This window comes from Seriola aureovittata, chromosome 21 (assembly GCF_021018895.1).
Source record: "Seriola aureovittata isolate HTS-2021-v1 ecotype China chromosome 21, ASM2101889v1, whole genome shotgun sequence".
Lineage (NCBI taxonomy): Eukaryota > Metazoa > Chordata > Actinopteri > Carangiformes > Carangidae > Seriola > Seriola aureovittata.
This window is the reverse complement of record NC_079384.1, coordinates 6,132,408-6,156,630: the sequence shown is the minus strand read 5'-3', so window position 1 is coordinate 6,156,630 and position 24,223 is coordinate 6,132,408. Positions and strand designations below refer to the sequence as shown.

At 43.4% G+C, this 24,223-nt stretch overlaps 1 protein-coding gene and 1 non-coding gene across 2 annotated transcripts; both read left to right on the top strand.

Annotated features, from left to right (window-relative positions):
• Positions 1-11,520: 11,520 nt before the first annotated feature.
• fscn2b (fascin actin-bundling protein 2b, retinal) lies at positions 11,521-22,713 on the top strand. The gene is made up of 7 exons (XM_056365302.1): positions 11,521-12,469; positions 12,798-12,896; positions 13,072-13,798; positions 19,752-19,908; positions 20,954-21,075; positions 21,189-21,356; positions 21,490-22,713. The coding sequence occupies exons 2-7, from the start codon at positions 12,804-12,806 to the stop codon at positions 21,693-21,695; spliced, it is 1,473 nt and encodes a 490-aa protein (XP_056221277.1). The 5' UTR covers positions 11,521-12,469; positions 12,798-12,803; the 3' UTR covers positions 21,696-22,713.
• A 695-nt stretch (positions 22,714-23,408) lies between these two features.
• trnai-uau (transfer RNA isoleucine (anticodon UAU)) lies at positions 23,409-23,502 on the top strand. Its single transcript has 2 exons — positions 23,409-23,446; positions 23,467-23,502. It is a non-coding gene; the product is annotated as a tRNA-Ile (tRNA).
• Positions 23,503-24,223: the final 721 nt, after the last annotated feature.

Below are 24,223 nucleotides of genomic sequence, written 5' to 3'. Positions count from 1 at the left end.
GCTGTATGCCAAAATTAGCCTCATTTTTAAACATCTAGTACAAATTTGTATTATCAGAAATGAATTGCTGCAAAATTTGAGTTTGTTTATTCTTGATCTTGGAAACAATATTTTGAGGATTCAACTCATTACACACTGACTTGGACTTGTAAGGTCCAGAAAAAGCATGAGGAGCTTGAGTTTTTAAATCAAACTGCTGCAAAATTGTCTTTTCACATTAGCTTTGCACTATATTAGATTAGGTTCAGGTTAGATCAGATGAATTCACAGCTTGATCATCACTTAGTCCAGCAAAGACCATATTCTCAATTGTGTTTTGACGACTTTTCAAAAAAAAAAAACTTGCTTCTACGTTGCGCAAAACTGCAACAGAAACCCGGCTAGTGAAATTGTTCAGTTCATGGCAAAGATTTCTTTCTAAGCAAAGCGAACACATCACCATTAAAATTTTCAATCTGTTACGTTCAGTTCAGTACAAAACTCTGCCTTCACCAGCACTGTTGTTTATAAGGCTAATAGCTCAGTAGATTATTATTTACAACTGAGTTATCAGATTATATTTGTTTCTATGGCTTCCACTGTCTTTTAGTAAGGTTTAAACCAGGAAGTAGTCACGACCAAGAGCAGTGAGGTTTGATGTCATAGATTTGTTGCATGAACTGAATACCTTTAGTATATGCACACATCTGTCCTTGACTACCTCTGGCCACACTGGGTTCATTCACACCTCCAGTGCTTTAGTACCTGTGATCCAATCCCTCATTTGAATTCTGGCGGTGTATAGTGAGACTATGAAGAGCTGGCAGGCCGGCTACGGATGATGCCCACACAGCGCCCTGCCTTTTACATGCTCTACCCCTGGAGAGATTTCAATTAATTACTGTGTCAGTGTCCCACATTAGCACACTGGTCAGAAAACAAAGGCTCCTCAGCAAACAAACAAAACCAAGAATAAACCATTAAATTAATTTATTCTTGAGGCGATGGCAGAGTCAAGCCCATGAAAACGGAACCAAACACCAACCATTATTCAGAGCAGAAGCAAAGCCATCTGGTTTGAGTTTATATCTCTATGTGCATGTAATCTGTGCTGTAGTTGATCCGAGTACTGTGTAAACACATTTTAATACACTGGGGTGGGGTGGGGGGGGGCAAGAGATGTGGTGGTGTTCGCTTGTGTCTCTCTCTGCTCTCTCTCCATGCCTTTCCCTCCCTCCCTTTCCCCTGTCTCAGATACTTTTGGTATGTTGATGGATACAGCACACTCAGCAATATTTCAAGGCATGATAGAGGTGCAAAAAAAGAAAAAAGCCTTTCATGGCAAAACAAACAGGCTTCGAGCTGCTTGGGCTTGTGTTGACAAATGGGGAGGGAGCATTAAGTACAGTCAGAAATGGCAATGTGAATCCCCTGAAGAACTGAAAGAAAAAAATCTGACTACTTGGTTAGACTATAACCGTAACCATAAGGCCGGGTAAGTCTCACACACACACACGCACGCACACAGACACACACACACACACACACACACAGACAAACACACACACACATGCACACACTCACACGCAGTCCTTTGAGGAGCCTGAGGCCTAGAGGGAATAATGGTTAGCAACCTGAAAAATGCCCTCATCACAAAAGGCCTCCGACAGTAATAAATGAAATAGTTCAGGCACACACATTAATTCATGCTGGTGCTTCTGTGTGTGTGTGTGTGTGTGTGTGTGTGTGTGTGTGTAACCCTATGTGTGCATCCTTCTTTATGCATTTGCTGATGGTATCTGTGAGTGTTTTTGTGTGCCCATGCACATGTGCATGCATACAAGCACACATGTGTTTGTGCATGGATGTGTGTGTGACCCAGACAGAGAAAGAGAAAGAGAGAGCGAGAGAGAGAGAGACCAAGACTGTGAGCACTGTCACATAAGAAAGTGAGAAGTAGTTTATATTTATATATATATATATATATATATATATATATATATATATATAAAATGTTCTAATGTTGGATGTCCAGATGGAACGTGGCCAAAGTTTCAAATAATGAGGTAAACGTATTTAAAAAGCTCAGGTGTATAATCGCTCTGAACGCTACGATTCCAATGTCACCTCGTCATGGATTTCTTTATACGCTCATCCACTACAAGCACAGCTCGTTCTGCAAAAACAGTCTACGCTAAAACAGCGTTTCAAAATTAAAAAAACGATCTCCATCCAGACGACAGAAATGATCTGTCCGTGGTATCACACATGAAAACATAATTCACACGATCATTCACTGCTACGAACGAGGAGGAGCAAAGTCAGTTGTAGCGGTAAAATGCAGAATTTGGTCAGTTTGAGATCAATAAAGACTATTTTTGAACTGTGAATCACATAAAGTTCCTTTTCTGGAATCCCAGATTAAAAAATATAGATCTGGAAATCAGCATAATAGATCTCCTTTAAAATACCTAAAAACCACTTATGTGTAACGTCTACCTGACAAGGATCTGTGGTGGCTACATTAAGTCTGACGTTTGTCTGTCAGCAACAAAGACAGAAGTAGTTTGACGTAATAGAGTCGCAAAATCTCCTGAGCTCAATGAAGAGACTGAGTAGCTGATCTGGTCACTTCCATTTCCTATCAACGACAGTTTCTTTTGAACCTGACCACAAGCTTTCCAAAATTGTTCAGGAAATACGCGTATTTGCATCTGGCAGAGAGTTAGACGATATGATGGATACCACTCTAATACACTGTATGTCCATCCACCCAGACATTGTTCCAAAAGCTCAGTTTAAAAACTAAAATCTGCAGCCAGTGTTTAGATCTTAGGGTTTTTGAAAAGCTTAGTTTTCAGGTGTCGGTGACCTGTCCCCCGGTCACTACTCCTCTCGACCAGTTTAGCATGTTTGACCTTCCACTTAGTCTTCCACTCTTACTTTCCTCATCTCTGTCACTTTCTGAACTGTATACATTTCCTCTCTCTCTCTTTGTGTCTAAACTGTGTATTTTTAGTCACCGTTTGGCCTCACCTTGTTCTTCCCGTCATTCTCTTTACCTTTGCTCTGTCTCTCTCTCTCTCTCTCTCCAAACTGTGTATATTTGGGTCTGTCTATGGGGAGTCAGGGGTCATTATTAATCTTGCTAGCTCTCCTACCTTCAGGCATAACAGCAGGGCAGCATCTGCGTGTGTGTGTGTGTGTGTGTGTGTGTGTGTGTGTGTGTGTTTGTGTGTGTGTGTGTGTGTGTGTGTGTGTGTGTGTGTGTGTGTGTGTGTGTGTGTGTGTGTGTGTGTGTGTGTGTGTGTGTGTGTGTGTGTGGTGTGTGTGTGTGTGTATAAGTGAGAGGGAAAGGAGTGGTTGTGAATAAGTCAGTTACGCTGTTCGAGTAAAGGTGTGGGAGAACATGTTTTTGTGAGTGCACCGTCTGTATGGCGTTTAGGTGTGTGAGCATGTGTGTGTGTGTGTGTGTGTGTGTGTGTGTGTGTGTGTTGTGTGTGTGTGTGTGTGTGTGTGTGTGTGTGTGTGAGAAGGAGAGGGAAAGTGCATTTTGCCATGATGGATCATGAGAGACCCACATTCTTAATGCACAAGACAGACACCCATGAGAAATGAAGGGGAGAGAGAGGGGGAGAGTGAGCAGAGAGGGGGAGGGAACGAGTGTGAGCGAGAGAGGTGATGAGGAAACAGAGTGAGAGAGAGTAACAGAGAAAGAAGAGGGAGAGAGCAGGGAGAGTCCCTGTTCCTCCTGAACTCATTAACCGTTTTCCTCTCCGCCCTCCCTCCTGCACTCCCACAATGCCAAGCAGCGGCGTGCATCAATAACGCTGGTGACAGCACGAGGGGGACAGGTCAGACAAGCAACCGCCATCTCCCTGGCAACCACCACTATGGCCACCATCGCCACGACAACAATTGCAGAGTGCACATGGGGGGTATCCCCCCTTCCCTGCTGGCCCAGCTCCCCTCCTGCAGCCATCACACAGCGAGGGCCGCCGTGCCTGCTGCTGCTGGATCAGAAGCAAACTAAATCCCCAGCACGGCTCCGGCAAAGGATGAGGCGAGAAAAAGCTGAGTGATCTTGATTCTGAGGTGAACTGAATGGACAGGAGATTCAATCTGAGCTGAGTTTAGCAGCATTATTCAACAATTCAAGAGGAGGAGGAAGGGGAAGGGGCGTTCTGGAGTCACTGTGGCCGGTCTGTAAGATGCAGTGAGAAAAATTGAACATGATTTATAGAAGCCAGACGGTTGCTACACAAAAACCAGTAATATTTGGTGCCTGGTCATTAAACCAGCATTAGTTCATATTTGTAATGTGCAATATGAAAGAGGTCAGTCATGGTCATAAAATCATAGAAAAGTAATTCCCAACTCTGCAGCTCTTACAGAGCTTTTAACTCTCTTAGCTCTTTTTTTTTTTTTGATTAACCACTGTTCACTTCCTGCTTAGCAACAAACAGCAGACAAACAAAGTTAGCGACTCGCTGTTTGAAAGAAAAAACGTCTGGCAAACCAAAGAGCCGGATATTTTTCTAAGGAGTCAGTGGAGACCATGGCAAAGACCAACACAGAGTTGCAAGCACATTCATCAGGTGGCCAGACACATGACTCCAAATGCTTTTCTGCTGGATGTTTAAGTACACAGACACGGCTATGGTTGTAGCAGCAACACTGTGCGTTTGTTTTGTTATTTCTGCCCCCTGGTGGCAAAAACATTGATGCAGCTTTGTCATTTTATCACTGAATGTTGGACAAACGAGCCTCAAATAGGGAACGTCCTGCCCCCGCTGCTGGTGGACTCATTTTCCACTTGCCTCCGGTCTATTTTTTTTATCCTGAAACATATTTGAGAAAATTCTGTCCATTTTCAAATATGAATTACTGTAATTTGTAATAAAATCTGAACACCTCATCATTTGAACCGTGCTATATGAAGCGTTCGACAACTCCCAGCTCAGCTCCCACGAGGTGTTGACAGAGCGCCAATGTCAAACCTTTTAAAGTCTTTGGCGCAAAAAACGCCATGTTTTTGGCACTGAGAATCACCCATTATTTAATTCAATTTGAGTTTAAAGTGTTTTGTGAGCTTCTTATGTGGCATGGGTGCCTAGGTTTTTATAGACTCACTGTATTTTGCTTTTCTTTAATACCGTGATTGCACGTTCAACATGTTCAACTCCAAGACAGATTTAGTCTGGTGATGGGAAAAAGGGAATAATGTAGAAGAAAAGCAAGAAGTGAATGTTGAGTTGTTTTCATCCTAGCCAACATTGTTATATATAGGCCCTACATATGGCTGAAATGTACATGAACTACAGGTTTTAACCGTTAATGGGCATAATTTGTTAGCTAAAAGTGAAATAAAATTGGTGGCCGTCACCAAAAAAAAAAAAAAAATAGTGTTAACATGCATCTACTGAAAATCCTGTCATTTTTATCCCTCATTAAACCGTGGTTTCTTCATGAGAGGACAGAATAGCCATTAACCTATTTTGCCAGACAAGAATAAAAACAAACAAAGCCTCGTGCAAAAGCTTACTGACATGATCTGAAATGTAATGTGTGTATGTGTACTAATAACAATGAACTAAACTAAGTACCTATCAGTATCCAGTCCGTGCTGTTACATCTGTTTTCTTGCAGTTTAAAGACTGAGATTTAACCAATTAGCCTTTACCACTACACCCTTGTTTGTTACATCGGTTCATCTCAGCCGTGTTGAATACTGCATAACTAAAAACCACTGTTAGAAGGGCTCAGATTTTTTTTTTACTTTGTTATGCTGTTTTCCTTCTAAACTGTAGCAGCATAGTTAATGTTTCTCAGTTAACAATTTACATATAAATAACTTCTTTAATAAGAGACTACTACATGTTAGTGGTGCAGATTAATGAGATAGATAGATAGATAGATAGATAGATAGATAGATAGATAGATAGATAGATAGATAGATAGATAGATAGATAGATAGATAGATAAGGGCCAGAGGCTATACCCTCACACACAAATTTGATTTAACTCTCTTGCCTGTTAATCTTTAGTAATATAATTAATTCATTAAAGGTTAACGGTCCTGTCACTGCAAAACTGTGCATATGAACCTGGACACGACTCTCTCTCTCTCTCCGTGTGTGCGTGTGTGTGTGTGTGTGTGTGTGTGTGTGTGTGTGTGTGTCCAGTACAGAGGGGGAGCGAAGCGGCCGCTGCTTTATGAAGAGAAAATGAAGAAACACAGAGGCAGACAGAGCAAACGTCTCGGGGAAATTGGCGATAAAACGAGTCGGGAAACTTCGCCTGGAGACGTCGAGGCTGAGTTAAATATCATATCTAGTAATCGTGGGTTTTTTCTTTTTTTCGTATTTTCGGGTCGTTAAGAGGATCGGTGCGAAATGTCAGACCTGAGTTCGCGCGCCTCCTGATAGACGTGAAGCGGCGTCAACGGCTGCGGCGGCGGCGCGGCTGCCTGCGCGAGCCCACGGAGCTCGCGAGAGGGATATTTCCTTTCCTCTCGGACGGAAAAACAAGGCGGGGAGGGGCGGAGGGGGAGGGGGAGGGGCTGATAGAGGCAGCTCGGCCAATAACACAGCGAGACCCTACGCGGGCGGGTCTTGAGTCTGGGGTCTCAACCACTGAGAGCTCGGATGAGGGTCCGTGCCCCCACGTGGGTGTTGAGCTCCAAACGACAACGACCGGGCTTTGGGCCAATCACAGACGCGCAAGGTGTTAATCTTGACGCGGATTGGCTCGCTGTTTTTCACAGAGTCCTCTCACTCATCACGTTTAGCCCGTTGTTATTAACTCTTTCCTGCCACCGCGCAGAGAGGAGCCGCTCTGCCCATAAAATACAAACCAGCACTGTAATAGCAAAATGTGAATTAATGAATGATTCAGAGGCGGTTTGTTTTTAGAAACGCGATACATCAGATAATCCGGACTGTTTCAAAGCCTCGTTTCAGACAAAGTTAAAGAAAAGCGAGAGTAATATACTGTACTGTAGCGGAGCACATGGGGCGGCCGGAGCAGCGCTGCAGCCTCTAAACGTGTGTTTCCCTGATTATAATCAAATCAACTAGCATGAAAACAATGATACTAAAAGCACATAATAAATGTAGCTATACTCAACAGCAAGGTATAGCCCACATTCACACATTCAGGCTCTAAAAGTGTGGGTCAGACCTGCTCTTGCTTGGGCCTCCATGGCAGGGAGAGAAGCTCGGGCACGGCAACTGATTGAAACAGGGGAAACACTCCGCCCCGCCCCTGTCGTTTTAATTGCATTGATGTTTTATAGTTGATAACGCTTCACGTGTTGTTGACGCCTTTCAGTTTCTGCAAAGTCCCCTCCCCAAAAGAAAGAGACATTAAAAGCAGCCATTTTAAAAAGCACCAAAGTCCTTCCCTCCTACGCTATGCAGTCACACAGGCACCAACAGTGACACACCAAGCATCAATCTTCTCCCTTTTTTTTTTAACCTCCAAAAAATATATAGGCAAGCTTCATATAAAGGAGCCAAAGTAGAAGTCTGACACCGCCTCTTAGTGGTGGCTTTGGGAACTACAACTGCCTGTAGGCTATGTCAGGGCTACATAATGAGTGAGGATGCAATTGACTCAAAATGCATAAAACGCAGGAAAAAACGACTGAATTGTTGTTCCTCTTTTTAAAAACTCTGAGACGTCCTCTAATGTGTCATGAGCGCCATGAATCTATTTGTACTACACATGCGTATGTATCAAAAACAAGAGGAGTGGATGGGAAAGGTCAGATGTTCACAGTCTTTCCCATTGTTTTTCTTATAAAAGTTGCAAAAAGTTAAATTATAAAACTGTATGGACAAAGAAGACAGTCAATTACTCAAAGTTTGTGTTTTCTCTTGGTTAGTCATGTTTCACTGGATAACAAGTCACTATATAAACAAATATTCCCAGCGTTTAAAGGACAAATTTGGGTCCTGATAAGTCGATTTTCACTGAAACGGATTAATAATGTGTCGGCCAAAGAGAGGAAGGAAACTGACACACGAAGAAGTGAACAAAGCGAGGTAGAAGTAAAACCCCCTTACAGCTTGTTTTGGCATGATTTTACAACAGTAACAACAGGGACAAGCAGTGGACTCAAAGAATGATCCGGCTGATCTCTCTTTCATTTAGTTCACAACCTCTGGAATTGAACTGAGGACAAGCCGGAGAGGAGGGGGAGAAATACTTGAAGGGGGGAGAAAAAAGAGGGAAGAGGAGGACCGGAGGAATAAACTGAAGAAGAGGGAGACTGTGTGCATGTGTGTGTGTATGTATGTGTGTAGACGGGGGTGTCTGTAAGAGTGTGGGGGGGGCACGGTGGGGTATGAGACAGCACCCCGCAGTCCCACGTAATGGCAGAATAGAACTTAATAGGGTAGAAAAAAGGCTGGAGGCTGTTAACTCAGAAACGGTCATTTTGAATTCCCCATTCTCTCTCTCAGTCACTCCCTTCTCCCTCATCCCTTCTTCCTTGCACGTTCTATATCTTTAACTTGGTTTCCCATCCCCGTCTGCCTGTGTAATTTGCCGATTTTCCCTCCATCTCCCAGCACCCTTAACCTGTCTCCCACCACTCACCTTTCGGGCTGTTTCTCCTTCCTTTTCCTCCCTCTTTCACCTCCTTCTTCATCTGCTCCTCCATTACCTCTCTTTTCCTTTCCCCCCCTGTCTTACACCCTTACCTCCTCCCATCCATCCTTCCTTCCCTGCCTCATCTCTCCCTTCCCTTCTCACCTCCCTCCTCCCTCTCCTCCTCCCTCTGTGTCTCCTTGGAGGAGGTGTAATGATAGCTATTTGAGTGTCATCAGAGGACCGCTGTAATGGCTTCTAAAGCACCATCCCATGGTTGCCACGGTGAACCTGGCACAGCCACCGTCCCAGAATAAGGGGTGAAAAAAAAAAAAAAAAAGGAGAGAAAAAAAAAAAAAAAAAAACATCTGGTTGGCTATCGACAGGCGTCACCGTGCCAACGGCAGCAGGAGTGCTGGCGCATCAGCAGACGATGACGCAGCCCCCGGGGGCCACAGAGAGCGAGCTAATGATGCGTGGGATAGGATACATATGAGGAGGAAGTACAGTAATAGTGATAATAGTGATACTAATGAAAATAATAGCACTGATAACAATAACAATATATGACTTTTTTTGATTTGTGAGCAGCGTGTCTGTGTCTGCTGACCCCTGCTCTCTCCCACTGTCTGCAGTGTGTTTTCTGTGTGTGTGTGTGTGTATAAGAATGAATACATGTTTGTGTGTAAATTTGTGGTTGAATTTAAGAAATAGAGAGAGATCTGAGTTCCCTATGTTATTTTAAAAAAATAAGGAGTGTTGAGCACTGAATGAATTACTCACGGGTGCATACACACATATACACACACGTCATGGTGCAGCTCCTCTTACCAATAAGAGATCAGATGGCTTGTCCAAGTAGAGGAGCAGACTGAACGTTTAGAGTGAAGTGATTTCATCCACATCATTAAGCATGTATACAAAGACACAAGAGGGCTTTTTAAATTGCTTTTGTCCAGACAGATTTGATAAAGTATGTGTGATACTGCAAACTAAATGTACTCGCCTATTACCCCTCAGTTATCCTTTGATGTCTTAGTTTGAAGGGGCGAATGTCAAGTCAATTAACTTGAACATGTTGACAGAAAACTAAAAATTTTAAATCTGGAAGATGAGTTTGGGTTCACACCAGACTGTAAGGACCTGATCCGGACCCTCTGTCTGCAGAACAGGGACGCCCTCTGTAGGGCGGCGTACAGCAGAGCCCTGCGTCGTGCATGAAGATGAAGAAAGTCAAATTTAGGTTGTTACTTTCTGTAGCCATCAGTTTTTATTTATCTCCCTGAAATAGTTAGTAAAATATAATATAGCTGTCCTCATCTTATTGTGACAAATTACAGCTCTGAAAACGACGTGTCAATGCATTGTAATAGGAATATAACAGCTACCAGTTGAATCTGATTAGATTAAAGTGTAATTAAACATTTTCATTAAGATTCATCTAAATCTTTATAACACTGATATGAGGCCAGTGGTTTATTACTCACTGCTGAACATTTTAATTCCACTTTATATTATCATTAGGCCTTTACTAGAAAGTATGACATGCATCTACTTCAAGTTAAGATCTTTAAGATTCTCACATCAAACTCACTTTTTGATGAAGGCTGGCGTTTATTCTGCTATAGCTGTTGTATGTGTTTAATTCCCTCTCTATATAGTTGTTTTAATTGTCAGTGGCAGAGTCCGCCACTCATGACTCATCTTTAGATTACATATTGTAGAAAGAAAATCATTATTTAAGAATTATAAAGAAAAGGAAACATTTATGAGACAGCTAATAAAAAGTGAATAATTACTTGTATTACTTAAAACCCTGACAGAGGTTTGGTCTCAGTGTTGTGGAGATTGTTTTAAAATCTCCTATCACGATATTCCAATTTAAGAAAAACAATATTACTTTAGACACTTGACTATATGATTTCATTTTTGGAAAATGTTTTCTTTAGCCAAGCCGGTGAATGTGACATGATACATGCTATAAAAACGCTGACTGGAGATCGTTTTAGAAGGAAGAAAAGCTTCAGACGAGAAATAGAGAAGCTGATCTCAAGTCAGCGTCTCAGAAACGTGGGATGCCTGTGCGCTCGTCACCACGGGAACAATTACACTCATGTCCTTCAGTACCTGTGTTTGCGTATGTGTGAATTTAAGTGTGACACACATTGTTTATCACGTTTTGCGTAAAGCGCAGCAGTTCAAGTCCAGGTCAGGAGGAGTAAATCATTGGGTGGGTGATGTTTACTACAAACCCTGAGACCTTACTGACCTTTGTGTGTGTGTGTGTGTGTGTGTGTGTGTGTGTGTGTGTGTGTGTGTGTGTGTGTGTGTGTGTGTGTGTGTGTGTGTGTGTGAGAGTGTGTGTGTGAGTGTGTTGCTGTGGGTCAGTGAGTCTATGTGTATGTTTATGGTCATTGACAAGCAGAAGGGGGAGCGTGTGTGTGTGTGTGTGTGTGTGTGTGTGTGTGTGTGTGTGTGTGTGTGTGTGTGTGTGTTAGAAAAAGTGGGGAGGGGTAGTTCTGGTAGATTAGGCAGTTTGGGATGATTGGGTTGAGGATTAGATGGATTGAGGAACAGACACGTCTGTTTACTCTGCAAAGAAGACTTATAATAGGCTGATTGGCAAGGTTGATTAGTCACACACACACACACACACACACACACACACACACACACACACACACACACACACATATGCACTTCCTGCACACACACACATTCATTCAAACCTCCCATATGTTGATTAGCTTGTTATTGTTGCCTTTACAACACCTGCCATCTCTTGTCCCTTTGCTCGTCTCCCAAACTCAGATGTAAAGTCTGAGTCCCGGAGCCTCTCAGACACGTTTCCCATTAGGACTGACCCAGAGAGCGTGCAATCAGAGAAGGTGTGTAACTAAATCTTCAGCATAGGCAGGTAAGGGGAGCCGCACTTAGGCAACTACCCCAAAGGCATGGGGGGTGCTCTTGTTACCCGGCGCTGTGTGTGTGTGTGTGTGTGTGTGTGTGTGTGTGTGTGTGTGTGTGTGTGTGCATTGTTTCTACTTACCTGTCTTTTTATGTGTCACAGAAAGAGGCGAAGTGCAGAGCTCAGAATAAAGCGCAGAGGCAGAGAAAGGCGGGATTATACACATGGCAGGTTAGAGAAAGGCAGTGAGGGAGAAGGAGAGGATGGGAGGAAAAAGCGACAGGGAGAGGCTTAAGATTACAGAGGCGAGCACCCTTTGTTGCCGAGTTCAGTTGTGATGGACGGCTTATGTTTAGGGAAAGACTGAAGGAGTCCTTCAATGCACGACCATAAAATCTGCAGGACTGCTGAGGATGTTCTTCTTCACTGATCAAACTTTTGCCTGATAAGCGAGGAACCTGGACTTCAAGGAAGGTGAGGCAGAAGTCAGAGTATTCGATGTGATCCAAAGACAGTAGGCAAAGGAGGGCAAAAACAAAACCCCAAGAAGTATAGTCTGGGGAGGGGGGAGGGGGGCAAGTGATTGAGCCTTCAGGGTAAATAACAAGTCAAGTAAGTGCAAGAGTGAGGCTGGACGAGAGAGCCCTGTACAACAGGAGAAAGAGAGAGAAACAGGGAGAGGGTCGGCTGCAGAAGTGGAGATAAGCAGTCGAGAACAAAATTAGTCTACAGTGGTAGAGAGCTTGACGCGGGACTGAAGAGAGATCAAGGTTGACTCAAGTCTTTGCTGCCTCTAACCTGATTAAGGAGAAGAGAGGCAGCGGCGGAGGCGAGCTGCGAGACCCGATCCACAGAACGTTTGAGCCGGCGAGAGAAGGAGAGGAGAGAGAAAGAATTACAAGAGGACGCTTGTTGAAAGAAGCCTCTTAAGTCTGGGAGCTGGAATTAGAGCCACAGAAACTGCAGAGGGGAAGCCACAAAACCACAGTAAGTAAATTAGGAGGCTGTGGCTGGAAAAATGTATAATAAAGCTTTGGGCGGGGAGGGAATTTGTGGTCATGGGCGTGCTTTATATACTGTACCTTAATGAATTGATTTCCTGTCTTTAAAACATTTGCATTTCATCATTCTCCATGACATCACCTCCTTCCTTATTTCTCACCTTTATAAAAACCCTCACTCCACCATTTCATGCGTACACCTCACTCCTGAATCCAATGCCGGTTCCATTTACCCCACTTTTTCTTTCTCCCCCAATCCCTAAATTGTCTCACCCTTTGCTCTCCCTCTGTCTCTCGCCCTCCTGAATCCACAGGTGAAGATGCCTGCTAATGGGAACCGTCCCCTGAAGTTGCAGTTTGGTCTAATCAACCATGAGGGTCGCTACCTCACTGCTGAGACCTTTGGCTTCAAGGTACGAGCATGCCGTCCTGTATGAAAGAAGAGCTGTCGCATACTCTCTGCATGACTGTCGGTGTCGTGGTGGTGGATCCGTGCAGGGCCACACCATTTGAAGCAGAGGCTGCAGGCATGAAACTGCCAGGCTTGTTGTAAATAGATTTTAGATTGATGCCGTTCTTGTTTCTCAGGTGAATGCATCAGCTCCCAGCCTTAAGAAGAAGCAGATATGGACCCTAGAGCAGGACTCCCAGGACACCCAGGTAGTCTACTTGCGCAGCCACCTGGGACGCTACTTGGCCTCTGACAAGGACGGCAAAGTCACCTGTGAGGCCGACGGGCACAATTCAGACTGTCGTTTCCTCATCGTGGCTCAGTCTGATGGTCGCTGGGCCCTGCAGTCTGAGCAGCACCTCCGCTTCTTCGGCGGCTCTCGGGACTACCTGTCCTGCTTTGCCCAGATACTCACAGATGCCGAGCTGTGGGCAGTGCACCTGGCTCTACATCCGCAGGCCAACCTGCTGTCTGTGGCCCGCAAGCGTTACGCCCACCTCTCCAAGGAGGATGGGGAGATCGCTGTGGATTTGAACATTCCCTGGGGTGTGGCGGCACTCCTCACCCTTGTCTACCTGGACGGGAAGTACTGCCTAAAGACCTGCGACAGCCGCTTTCTCAGTAATGATGGGAAGCTCTTGACACAGAGTGGGAGGGCTACGGCATACACGCTCGAGCTGAAGTGTGGGAAGCTGGCCTTTAAAGACTGCGAGGGGAAGTATTTGTCTCCCATGGGGCCTACGGGCACCCTGAGGTCTGGACGCTGCTCCAAGCCGGGCAAAGACGAACTGTTTGACCTGGAGGAGAGCCACCCACAGGTGGTTCTGATGGCAGCCAATGGGCGATATGTCTCCATAAGACAAGGTAGGAAAACACAGACACATCAACAGCAAAGGATATTGTCACAAATCTGATTTTTTTTTCCCGAAGCCTTGCATGCATGCACACGCTGCAGCTCCTGAGTTTCCTAGGTTGCTTAAAGTCTCGCACAGAATCTCAAAAGTCTGATTAAAATGACAAAGCTTGACCTTAGGTGCCACTGACTGTGGTCACATGAGCCTGTAGCTGACACAAACTGACCTACACACATACATAATGAAACAGAGGGCCAGTAAATACTACAACTACTACTGGCCTGTATACTGTGCACTGATACACCTCCAGGAAACTGAGCTGACAATTCACAGGAAGTTCCTTATCATGTGGACATGCTGAATATGCATGGTTAAGAGAATAGACCACTCTCTAATGGTTGACAGCTGATAAGGGATGCGTGGTAATTATGGGTAATGTATTCTGCACATCAACATGTATTGGCATCACATTGGATGGTTGCATCTTTCCAGGAAAACAAGATAGATGAGGCTGATAGTCTCCCATATCAGCTGGGAGACCTGAGACGAATACATCATTTGTTTTAGGGCTGCAACTGATTTAGGTTAGTGCACTGTCGGTATTAAGTCTTACACCAGATTTGGTGAAATGACAGATTTATTGTGCAACCATGTTGGAAATAACTACAGAAATAGATTTAGTTAAAATTGCAGTACAGTTAAAGTTAGAGTTTTATAAAAATCCAGCAAATAGAAAAGAAAAAGTGGAGAGTAGAAAGTTGTTCTCCCTTTCTTTTACCAAATAATCATAAATGGTGATGTTTTTGAAGATCCCATTTCAATGCCTCTCAAATGTTCCTCCTGGCTTTGTTGGGTAATGGTGTTAACACTTTACGCTTTTGCCCGCGGGGCTTACTGAAACAGCTGCTTGTAACTTATATGCCGCACAGTAATGCTCTGTTGATAGTGTATCATGTATTTACTCTTCGGTCTTGTGACAGGGCTGTTGGAGTGCGTTATTTGATCAGCAAATAGGCATGACACCACAATGCTTCACTGAAGGATTACACCTGCTCCACATGGGCTTCAAAGTTACTTCTTCTCAAAAGCAAGGTTGAATTTCTTTGATCGGTTTCAAAAACTAGAAAAATTGTAATTGTAAGTGTCACATTACGTCTAACCAGAAGTGCACTACAAGTACTTGCCAAGAGTTTCAATTGCTGATGGGGAAAAGGAGTTTGCTGGTCAGATTTTAGCCTGGATTTGGGGTGGATTAGCATACACCAACAGTGCTTGTCAGCATATTTGGCCATGACACCCATCTGCAGGCTGCAGATTCTTGTCTGCAGGCTCCAGTTACTTCAGCCCTGGGTGATGTAATTGAATCTCTAAATGCTCATTGTTCCTGGTTAGCAGAGGGAGCTTCAGGCAGAGACCGAACGACTGGGAGCAAAGCGATTGAAGGCTGAAGAGAAGGAGACATATGGTGGAGTGTAAAGCACACATCCAGTATGGAGAGAACCGTAATGTAAACATATATACAGTACATGTGCATTCACACACTAAGAAATAGCTGCAACACGCTCCCTTCTGTCTCTTTTTTCTCTCCCTACACTTGTTCTGCACAAACAAAAGCTTTATCTTTCTCCGACACACTCACCCACACATAAACATGCAGTCCTGCTGCGGTGAGTGCTGAAGTGAGGTGTGTTGAATTATTGATGAAGTTGGCCCCTGTTCCTGGAAGGCTGGGGGGGGAGTCTGCTTTCAGAAACCCAAGCTGCCTCTCACCTGGGGCCATAGCTTCTAACCCGCTAACCCCGGCCTCCAGTCTGTGCCTGTGTCCTGCTGAAAATCAAGGGAACAGTCAGAGAGAGAGTCAAAATGCTGTATTTAGCAACATGTCACACTGCAAAGTCAAGATACAAGATTATACTTTCTGTTATGTTTTTTGGTAGGAAATACGCTTCAGTTCAAGCAAAGAGAAAGACAAAGATCAACCTGTCTTGTACGTGTCGCAGTCAGCAATACCACTGGACAAGCCTGTTAAATGCACGACATTAGCCGACTTTCCCTGGTTTGCAGTTGGCGCGAACACGTGGTAACAGTGAATGAAAATCTATATTAGTGTGAAAGGTTGAATTGTGAAGTTACACTAAAAGTGGGCTAAAACAGAAAACCCTCACATGCTGGCGCCTCAGAATTGTTCAGCACTTGTGTATTACTTTCTATCTCTGGGTTTGACATGATGATTAAGGGGAGAATGGAAAGCAGAGAAGGGAGGATACAAGTGTAGGAGGCCTCTCAAAGGACTCTGGGACAATAGTAGTGCATGTGGAGACAGGTGGGCTCTTCATCCTCCCTAATGTTGCTCGTGTCTTTAGACATAAATTAGCACCTTTGTTCATGCTCCAGTTAGTGCAGAGGAGTGATGTTGGCTATATATTTTAAAGTGAGTAAGAGTGTAGCAAATGGGTTAGCAATAAAGAGGATCCTTATTTCAGACATACAGTATATAAGTGTAAAAGTCTTTGTGCACAACAACGCAATGCAATTCTCTATTTTCCATCAGCCCTGAGTTGCTCTTTATTGCCTAAGGAGAGTGTGTGCATGTGTGTGTGTGTGTGTGTGTGTGTGTGTGCCTTGGTACGTGATGTAGGTCTGTCATCATGTCTCTCGTCACCTCCCCGTGTTCCCGCGGTCTAAGTGGTCCACTCTGCCCTGAAAGTGAAGAAGAAATGATAGTCCAAAGACATATACTTTCCATTAACACACACATGAGCACGCACACACATATACATACAAACGCACACACACACGCGTAATGCATCTATGGACAGATATACACACGGACAGATATACACACACACACACACACACACACACACACACACACACACACACACACACACACACACACACACACACACACACACACACACACACACACACACACACAGACAAGAGATAAGTGGAAAAAAAATGAAGGGACTGAAATAAAAAAACAACAGAAAATGCAGCTGTGGAGGAAGGAGGATTGGGGGGGGAAGAAGAAAATAAGGGACAGGGGGATAGTGGCATCAGCTTACTATTAATAATAGATGTCAGAGGCATCTATCGCTGATGGATTAGTTAGGCCTGCTCCACTTGCAGGCTGCAGGTAGGACAACACCAGAAAGTGGAGCTGGATCTGGGGTCTGATCCAAAATGTGCCGCTATTGAAGCTACCTGTGTGTGTTTGTGTTTGTGTGTGTGTGTGTGTGTGTGTGTGTGTGTGTGTGTGTGTGCAGCATAGTTTATCACTGATCGTGGCTATGATGACATCTTATTTCGTATGCTTGACCAACTGGTGTGTCAAAGATGGTCATCAACATAGCTATTGATATCTTCAGATTGCTGGCTTGGATTTCACTGTGTCTAATCTCCTTTTCTCCCGTTCTCTTTCTCTTTTTCGTCCTCCATCCGTCTCTTCTTCCTCTGTCTCGTCTTCTCTCATCTATCAGATAGAGGTCCCAGCTGAGCCCGGACTGAGGATCATTTCTAGCTTGAATTAGTGTGAAATGGACACATGGAATAGGTAGACAAAGCATGACATTGAGTCGGGATGAGAGAGAAGGAGAGTGATGGGCCCCCAGGCATAGGTGCGGAGTAGAGGGGGCAGAAATTTATGCCTCAAATGTACTTAAGATCGATGATAATTTAACCAGTTGTAAGACCCCATGATACCCAGTTTATCTGGTGTGAATAAGATGTGATTAAAGCGTCCCGGTAGCTCAGTAACCATGGCGTCTTTGTTGCATGTCATCCCATTTCTCCCTCCTCCAGCCCGTATCTACAGTCAGATATCAAATTGAAGCAACACACCCTTAAATAATCTTATAACTAGATGGAATATGCTTTTTTTTCAATCACCATCTAAGGCTGAAGAACCGTTTTGAAGAAAATTTATTTGTTGGAGAAATATTAAATAAATAAATAAAAAACTGTGCTGTGAACAGGCTCTTCAGAGTGGTATGTGAATCTGCATCTGTGTTGGATTAAGCATATGTTATTTATATGCATGCATCTATCAGTGGCTTTAAACCACTCAAGTGTATCACAGGTTCTAGTGGTTCTAGTGGTTCTAGTGATATACTAACATTACATCACCATAAAATATAACACTAACCTGTCCTGACCTCACTGGGAACACGCAGACCTTGCCTTCGTCCTGTGTTGTTGTTAGCCACGCTATAGGCTCCAGGCATGACTATGTTGGTGTAACTCATCTCAACAACTAGTGGATGGATTTCCATTCAGTTCTGTAGCTGCAGACATTCATGACCCATCATCAGGTCAAATGTTTAATTTGTCATTAGTCATAATAGTTTGGTTTATGACCAAATACCTGCAAATCTAATGACATTAGCTAATTAGCTAATGTTAGCATGTTAACATCTTTATGATTGTTACAGAGGACAAAGTTTTATTTTTCTGCACCATTGATAATTAAATAATATTTTCTGCTTCTTTAAGCCACTGCTGCAGTTTGGCTCTTGGTTAAATAAAAAGTATCTCTCTGTGCATGATTTTAACTTTGGGTCATTTAAGATGCACAAAACAACATAGCCAGTTAGTGCAGATACATTACTTATGGCAAACTCTCTCTATATTTGATTATTCATGGCTATGGCTGGTGCGTGGGAGGGGTTGAATTATCGGTACATTGTGCCAAGTGTGAACCATAATATCCTCTGGTCTTTTCCTGTTTTTCTTTTATTCTCTCATGGAGGGGATTGAGGGATTGGACGGGTAGCACTCGAAAGCTGATTATATCAGAGCCCCGCAGCGAAGAGGGCAGATAGGCAGGGCCGGAGGTGGGGCGACGGTGGGAGGTGGGGGTGGAGGGGGTCAGGGATAAGGAGGGAAAGATGGGGGAAGGGAGGAAGGTAGAAAAGGATGACCAGAGTGGAGAGGAGAGAGAAAAAAAGAGGGGATCAGTGTTGTTAAAGGATTAAGAAAATGTATTGGGGATATTCTGGGATTTAGCTCTCTGGCAATCTGTCTGTTAGTGGTCTAACAGACTATTGTTTTTTTTTTTGTTTTTGTTTTTTTGTACCAGCAACATGTTGAGTTGGAATAAAATATTCCATTGGACTGTTTTACTGTCCGGGCTTCTAACATGTGCATTAAAAAAAACTCAGCTCAAAGTTAGAATGAGGTTAGTGCCGGTTCCTCTGAAGCTGGAAGCCAAACCACCCGAGAGGGAGGGGCTGTCACTGCATTTGTGTTTACCCCAAGTGTTTGACACCAACGCTGTTTCATGTGTTAGTGATGAAAATGATAAAATAATTGGTTTCTATAAAAATGTTTGTCAGTCGAAGGTGTGATATTTGTGTAGGTGTTAAGTGGTCTCAGTGTAACTGACGCAGAGCTTAATGGTGAAAGTGTCAGCTGGTAACATTAAAGTGAGATGTGCATTCCACATATCAAGCTTGACTCTGTAAGATTTTCCTGCTTGGCCACATTTGGTGTATTTATTTTATCTATTGTATATTCTGTCCTTAAATGCATCCAGAAGTCCACTCAGTGAAAATGTATTTACCCTGAGGAAGGCACATCAGATCAAGAGCACAGTTCAAGAGGGAACTAAAAAACAACCCAACATCCCAGGATCAGACATGATTACCATCTCTTTCATGCTGGGCCAAGTTAAACATAACAATACAACCTGATTACCAAGCGGCTGTCTGTGGGTTTTTGACTTGCCATTGGGAATCCAGGGAGTAATAAAAGAGGTCTGTAGAGGCATCTGTTTGGTAAAAAAAAGTCTATTGGGACTTACAGATACAACAGTGCCATTGAGAAACAGCTGAAAAGGGAAAGTAACGTCAAATGAAAATGAAGCAGAGCAACAGATGGATGGATTTCTCCAAACATTAAATAGTCCGCAAGTTTTCATGCTGAAGTGTTAATTACAGAATGTGCTCACTGTGCCCCTCCAGGAGTCAGCCTCGCAGCCAATCAGGAAGATGAGACAGACATGGAGACGTTTCAGATGGAGATCGACAAGGAAACCAGGAAGTGCACGTTTCGCACCAGCCAAGGGAACTACTGGGCCCTGGTGGCTCACGGAGGCATCCAGAGTACCGCCACTGAACTGTGAGTGAGAGCTCGTTTATCAGCTGTGCAGAGTAGAAATAAACACATCTCCAGCTGTTTGTGTCCGTCCTACATTTTATATTAAAGATATGGGTTTAGAAAAAGGAGCTGCACCATCACAGTATGGTCCTTGGCTAAAACAGAGTCACCCTCTATAAATCACCATCAAATCATAAATCCTAAATCCCACGTGTAATCTCTCCAGAACAGTAGTTCCCATCCTTTTCCAACTCGTGGCCCACTTGAAAATCAGAGCCATTTTTATTTTTTATTTTAATGATAATGATCCAACATTTGGGATTGAACTGAAAGCAGGGGAAGCTCAATTTTTCTGTTTTGTTAGACACGGGAGAGATCACTTGTCGATTCACCATCGGTCTCTTGACTCTGTTTTCCTTTTTTATTTCTTCCTGTTGCTAACCAGCTATCCATCTCGATACTCCAGTTTTTGCCATTTCAGACTGAGATAGCAAACAAGTAGGTGATGTGCTCCTACCACTGGCTTATCTCAGTGACAGGCCTTGGATAGGCCTTTTAAAAGATCATTTTTGTTTAATTAAAAAGATTATTTGTATGTTTCTTATATAATTACATCTTTTCACCTGTTTTGCAAACAATTTGTCAGCCCTCTCCTGGCCCACAGGAACCACTGCTCTAGAAATGTAATTAATGTTTCATAATAAACAAAGTGAATTTCATGACACAATGGCAGATTTTTTTTTTTTTAAGAATAATGCAATGCAGTCACGGTCATTGAAAATTAAGTCAGTCATTGAAGTTAAATATAAATCTAGTAACAATAAAAATGATTGATGACTAAAACTGAAGGAATTACAGTAATAGTAATAGTTGAACTTCCCCTAGGAGATAAATAAAGTATCTATCTATCTATCTTGGCAACTCTGATTTGACAAAACCTTTAGTCTCTCTTCTTTGACTTGCTTGTTTAATCTTGTACCTGCACTCAACATGTAATCACAATATTTCCAAGAGAACTTTGAAGCAAGGAAAGTCTCATCTTCTCTTTTGTGATGCCAAACTTCAGGTCAGCAAACACCATGTTTGCCGTGGAGTGGCTTGGCCACAAGGTGGCACTAAAAGCTAACAATGGAAAATACATCTGCATCAAGAAGAACGGACAGCTACTTGCTGTGAGTGACTCCATAGGTAAGAGGCTTTTTGTTCTCCCCCCTTTTCTCCATGTATCTACAGCTCTATTTACAGCTTTTCTTATGCTCCTCCTGATGTTTTTATTATTTTTGCTGTCGACCTTTTGTCAGGTGAGGATGAGCAGCTCACTCTGAAACTGATCAACCGACCTATGCTGATCCTGAGAGGGGAGAACGGCTTCATCTGCCACCACAAGAACTCCAACACGCTGGATGCCAGCAGATCGGTCTATGACATTTTCACCCTGCAATTCAGTAACGGGGTCTATCATATTAAAGGTCAGGACACACTCACTCAAACAGGCTTCAGGAAGCAGCAAGACTGATGAGTTTCTCTGCCTCTCACCTCTCATTTACCGCAGCATCAGACTTATACTCTGTCTGTCTGTGTTTTTTGCTCTAAATCCTGCAGGTGTGGATGGCCAGTTCTGGTATGTGAACAGTGCCGGGCTGGTGTGCTCAGACGGTGAGACCCCTGAGGATTTCACCCTGGAGCTGCTCGAGCACGGACGCCTCGCCATCCGTGGCAAGAATGGCAAATACCTGCGTGGAGACCAGGGGGGAACGCTGAAGGGAGACGGACTCAGCCTGAGCAGCTCAGCGCTGTGGGAGTATTAAAACACTCCAATACAGGTTCCAACCTGAACCACTGAACTTATCTCAAGTTAAACTTTGTGGCATTTCCTTCCATGTTTTTCCTCCTTCTGGTTGCAAAGAGGCTGCAGCAAAGGACTTGAGGCAAAAGAAGAGGAAGGACTGACAGTCAGCCAAGAGAAGTCTTCATGAAGTTAGCAATGTTTTGAGAGAGCGCTTGATCTGAAATTGTGACTGAAAAGTTTTTGTGTTGTTCCTATAGATTTTGTCCAGGAAGCATTAAATGAATGTCAGAAACTAAAGAAATAAAGACACGTAGATTCTCCGGTAAAGAGATGTAAAACCAAGCAACAGCATAAAATACAACTATCCTTTCAGTCCTATCCTTGTTTCTTTCTCCCCAGCCTTTCTATCGCTCCTCACAGATATTACATGAGTGAAAACCTGGCAACAAAGTTGTGATACAGGTGTCACTCATCCAGTCTGGGGGCTCAGGGTGCCACTTGAGACGGACACTGAGGTCGCCTTTGAGAGGAGCTCAAGTCGTTAGCATAGTGTGGCTAACTGAGGATGCTGATGAGAATTACTGTAACCAAGACTCATGTACATGTTGGCAGTAGTCTACTAATAGGACCATTTCAACCTGTCACTACAAGCAGGTGGATTTATTTCATTTGTACCTTTGTTATGTTATAGTGAACATTTCCTGTGTCTTTCTTGAACATAGAGAAAAATAATAAACTTGTATGGTAGGTTATGTTTTGTTTCAGTAATGCCACTTAAAACTAAAGGTCTTTATAAGTAAAAGCCTTTATAATTTAGTTAAGTACAACAGTATTAGCTACAAAATATATCAGCTAGCAGAATGACCTTGTCAAAGTCTGCAATCATATTGGATTGGGTATTATTATTACCATGTAGGCAGCATGTGAATGATCGAATTGAAGCTAAATACAGTTGTCAAATAGATGTGGAAAAAAGTGCAACATTTCCTTAGTAATGTAGAGAAGCAGAAGGTAGAATAAAATTAAAGTAATCAGAACTGTTCAGTGCTTACTTTCCGCCACCAACCTCAGAGCCAGGAAAGCAGGTGTTAAAAATCCTGCTTTAATTTAGAAACATTATTAACCATAAAATAAAAACAATGGAGTTTCAGAGCTCATGAAATCAAAACTAAGATTTAAGAAGCTGAAATTGGGTCTGTAGTTTTTATTTGAATGCTATTGGGAATAGTGAAACAGTAAATTGTAAAAAAAAAAAAGTTTTTTAATTACTGTCAGTGACAGAGCAGCAGCTTCACTGTGGTTCACCTTCACCAGCGTTTCTCAAAGTGAGATCCGGGGACCTCCAGGGGTCCTTGAGGGAGTTCCTGGGGGTCCCCAGCAATAAGGGGAATCATTTATTTCCACTATAATTCCATCCGTAAGTAACACAATGACAATGTGTGATTATTATGGTCATGGGTTTCACACACTCTCTATAATAAAACATTTAAGCAAAAATCTTATCAGGTGGGGGTCTGTGGTCTAATTTGTGTCAGTTTAGAAGGTTCTTGACATGAACCATTGACCTACACAACTGGTTTCACTCGTTGCCTGACGAGGGCCCTCAGCAACCTCCCTGCACATTTAACCAGAGAACGGATCTAAATGTCCAAATCCACCGGCCTCATGTTCCAGGAATATTTAGATCTCAGTTCAGTTCATGTGTTCGGGGTCGAGCAAAGTCCCTCCACGAGCTCCAGTGGCGCAACCGGTCAGCGCGCGGTACTTATAAGACAGTAACCTGCAGAGTGATGCCGAGGTTGTGAGTTCGAGCCTCACCTGGAGCAACAGAGTTTTAACATGGTGGCTGAGAGAAAACTAAAGAAACTGATCACAATGCTAAACAACAACAATATCAACAATAAATGCACCACGATGACAGGCTTTAGCCTTCATGCAGCAGCAAAGGTGTGTCACTTCCTCTGAAGAGACTAATGATCGGGGGTGGTTCACCTGGTTAGAGCACGTACTATTAAGGCTTAGTCCTCACTGCAGCGGCATAGGTTCAAGTCCCATGGGGCTTTGCTGCATGTCATCCCCTCTCTCTCCCCCTGAACTGCCTGTCTATCTCTCACTGTGCGAATAAAGGCAAAAATGCCCAAAACTATAACTTAACAAAAAAAAGAGAGACAAATGATCACCTTCAAACTTAAACAAGATTCTCTTTTTAACTCTCTGTAATCATTTTACTCTAATTACTAACAAACCAACTTAGAGAGGAACATTCAAATCACTCTCTTAGTACTGAACACAGGCTCCAGTGGTTCAGTTGGTCACAACTCGATATTTGTAAACCAGTGATGCTGTGGTTGGGGGTTCAAGCCTCACGTGGAGCAAGAATTTTCTTTGGCAAAAAGATGATACGACGGCTCGCACCGATCACTAGGAGTCAGACAGCAGAGACGCCTGCAGATACGCTGAGTCTATTTGAAGGCATTTTGATTTTCACAAAGATGATTCTCATGGAAATCTCAGCAACTGCTCATCTTGCAACTCCTACAAAACATT